The sequence below is a fragment of the Aphanomyces invadans genome (genome assembly GCF_000520115.1).
Source record: "Aphanomyces invadans strain NJM9701 unplaced genomic scaffold supercont1.59, whole genome shotgun sequence".
NCBI classification, from domain to species: domain Eukaryota; phylum Oomycota; class Saprolegniomycetes; order Saprolegniales; family Verrucalvaceae; genus Aphanomyces; species Aphanomyces invadans.
In genome coordinates, this window is record NW_008580204.1 from 89,173 (window position 1) to 90,944 (window position 1,772).

A 1,772-nucleotide genomic window follows, 5' to 3' on the forward strand; every position below is an offset into this window, starting at 1 on the left:
CAAATTGCAAATGGTCGTTTGTGCCAAATGGTTGCGTGCGTCTATACTTGAGCCAAAGCAAAAATGACCGCCACAGCCAACACAACACGGAGGCCCACCGAAGTGGTGGTGTCTTGTCGCTCTTCTCCAAACTCACGACTGGCTGTGACGATCTGGAATATCTGGCTCACCTTCATGTGCCAGACATATAAATAGTTGTACGTGCGCACTAAGATAGAACACCAGACTACAACTTTTTTACCTTCAAGTTGTGCCAATCGGAAGTTCAAGTTGTGCAGCAAATAGAAAAATCATCTCTGAAATTCAATTTATTCGTTTAAACGGTATCAAGTACCGACCTGCATGTCCTCCAAGTTGCTGTCACAATGACTCGAAAGTCAGTGGCCACAATGGAGGCCATCTCCTCCAGCGTCATGTCCGGCGTCACGGAGACGGCCTCCAAGATGCGCTCGACATGGTGTTCGTAAATCTTTTGGTGGCGCTTGCCACCCCATTGCGCTCTGTCCGGTGCCCATTCCTCTCGCTTACGAGCAGTTGTTATCCAGTTTGAGGCGGTGCACTCGTTGACACCGAACATTCGGGCTAGGAGCTTCCAGTCCTCATGGGCTATGGCTGCTGCAAGGATGATCTTGCGCACGCTGAGTCTGTCGACGTCACGGGGCTGCATTGCGTTTGCCAAGTGACTTGGACTGCCTTTTTACTATTCACATTCTATATCTGATTCAGGATAAAGTTTCAAGGCTTGCACAACTTGAACTTCCGATTGGCAAAACTTGAAGGTAAAAGTTGTATATTCACAATATGTACGCCATATTCGATGAGTTCCGAGTCACAATCGCGAGCCATATTGTCGAAACAACATTTCGTGAATCATGAACTGACGCCCCCGCCAACTTTACGCCTTGCTTTTGCTCATTGCCCAGCGTATTGGACCACCCTTGGCGTCCTAGACTACAACCCATGCCCCCACACGAGCACCTGCCCCCACACCACTCACCCCGAAACCTCATCGTGACTTGAACCCGCAAATTCACCAAACTCGTCGATTTCAACTCTCTTGGACCCCATTGTGCACCCACTCTTCACAGCATCCAGATCGTCCAACGCCGCCATACAACACTGTCTGTAGCACATTATCAACCCGACATTTCGTCTCCTACCACCCAAACTCCATAACTGGTGGCGTGTCCTGGTCAGCATGCTGCCTGTTTGCCAGCAATTTCACTTGACCGGTCGTTTTGCGTTGTGCATCGCCCGGATGCCGTTCCGTTGAAACAATCCAGCATGTCTTGCTCGAATGTCGCAATGTTCGTGCCCTCTGAGGCATCCTGCGCGAGGAACCATTTGGTGCGTGATATTTCCTGTTGTTCCATCGCCAATAGCGAACCCAACACAATATCCTTCTGTCTTTGCACCATCGCTAACTGCAATACCACGCACGCGTCATAGCTGTTGACACAGAGCAGCTACTATGGGAAGATATGGATTTTTGAACAGCCGTATCGACAGACCAATCCATATGTCCTTCCTGCCTTGCCCAGCAAACCTCCCGCGCGGGTAGGGCATTGTGATGTCTCTAACACAGGGGAAAGCAGACAGTGCATCAAAGTGTACAGTAAGCACGTGCATTACCCACCGGCACAACCGAATTACGCCGACCAGGAACAATTGGCCGCGCTGCAGCAGTCGAACATGGGCCCGCAACTTCAAGCCAAAACCGTACCAGTTAGATTTGTTGTCATGTACGTGCCCTCTGAAGTATCCGACGGGAA

The 1,772-nt window shown here is 50.3% G+C and overlaps 1 protein-coding gene across 1 annotated transcript; it reads right to left on the bottom strand.

Annotated features, from left to right (window-relative positions):
• Nucleotides 1–316: 316 nt before the first annotated feature.
• H310_13962 (hypothetical protein) lies at nucleotides 317–667 on the bottom strand (the record flags this gene model as incomplete). Its single annotated transcript, XM_008881643.1, has 1 exon — nucleotides 317–667. The coding sequence occupies one exon, from the start codon at nucleotides 665–667 to the stop codon at nucleotides 317–319; it is 351 nt and encodes a 116-aa protein (XP_008879865.1).
• Between the last annotated feature and the right edge of the window lie 1,105 nt (nucleotides 668–1,772).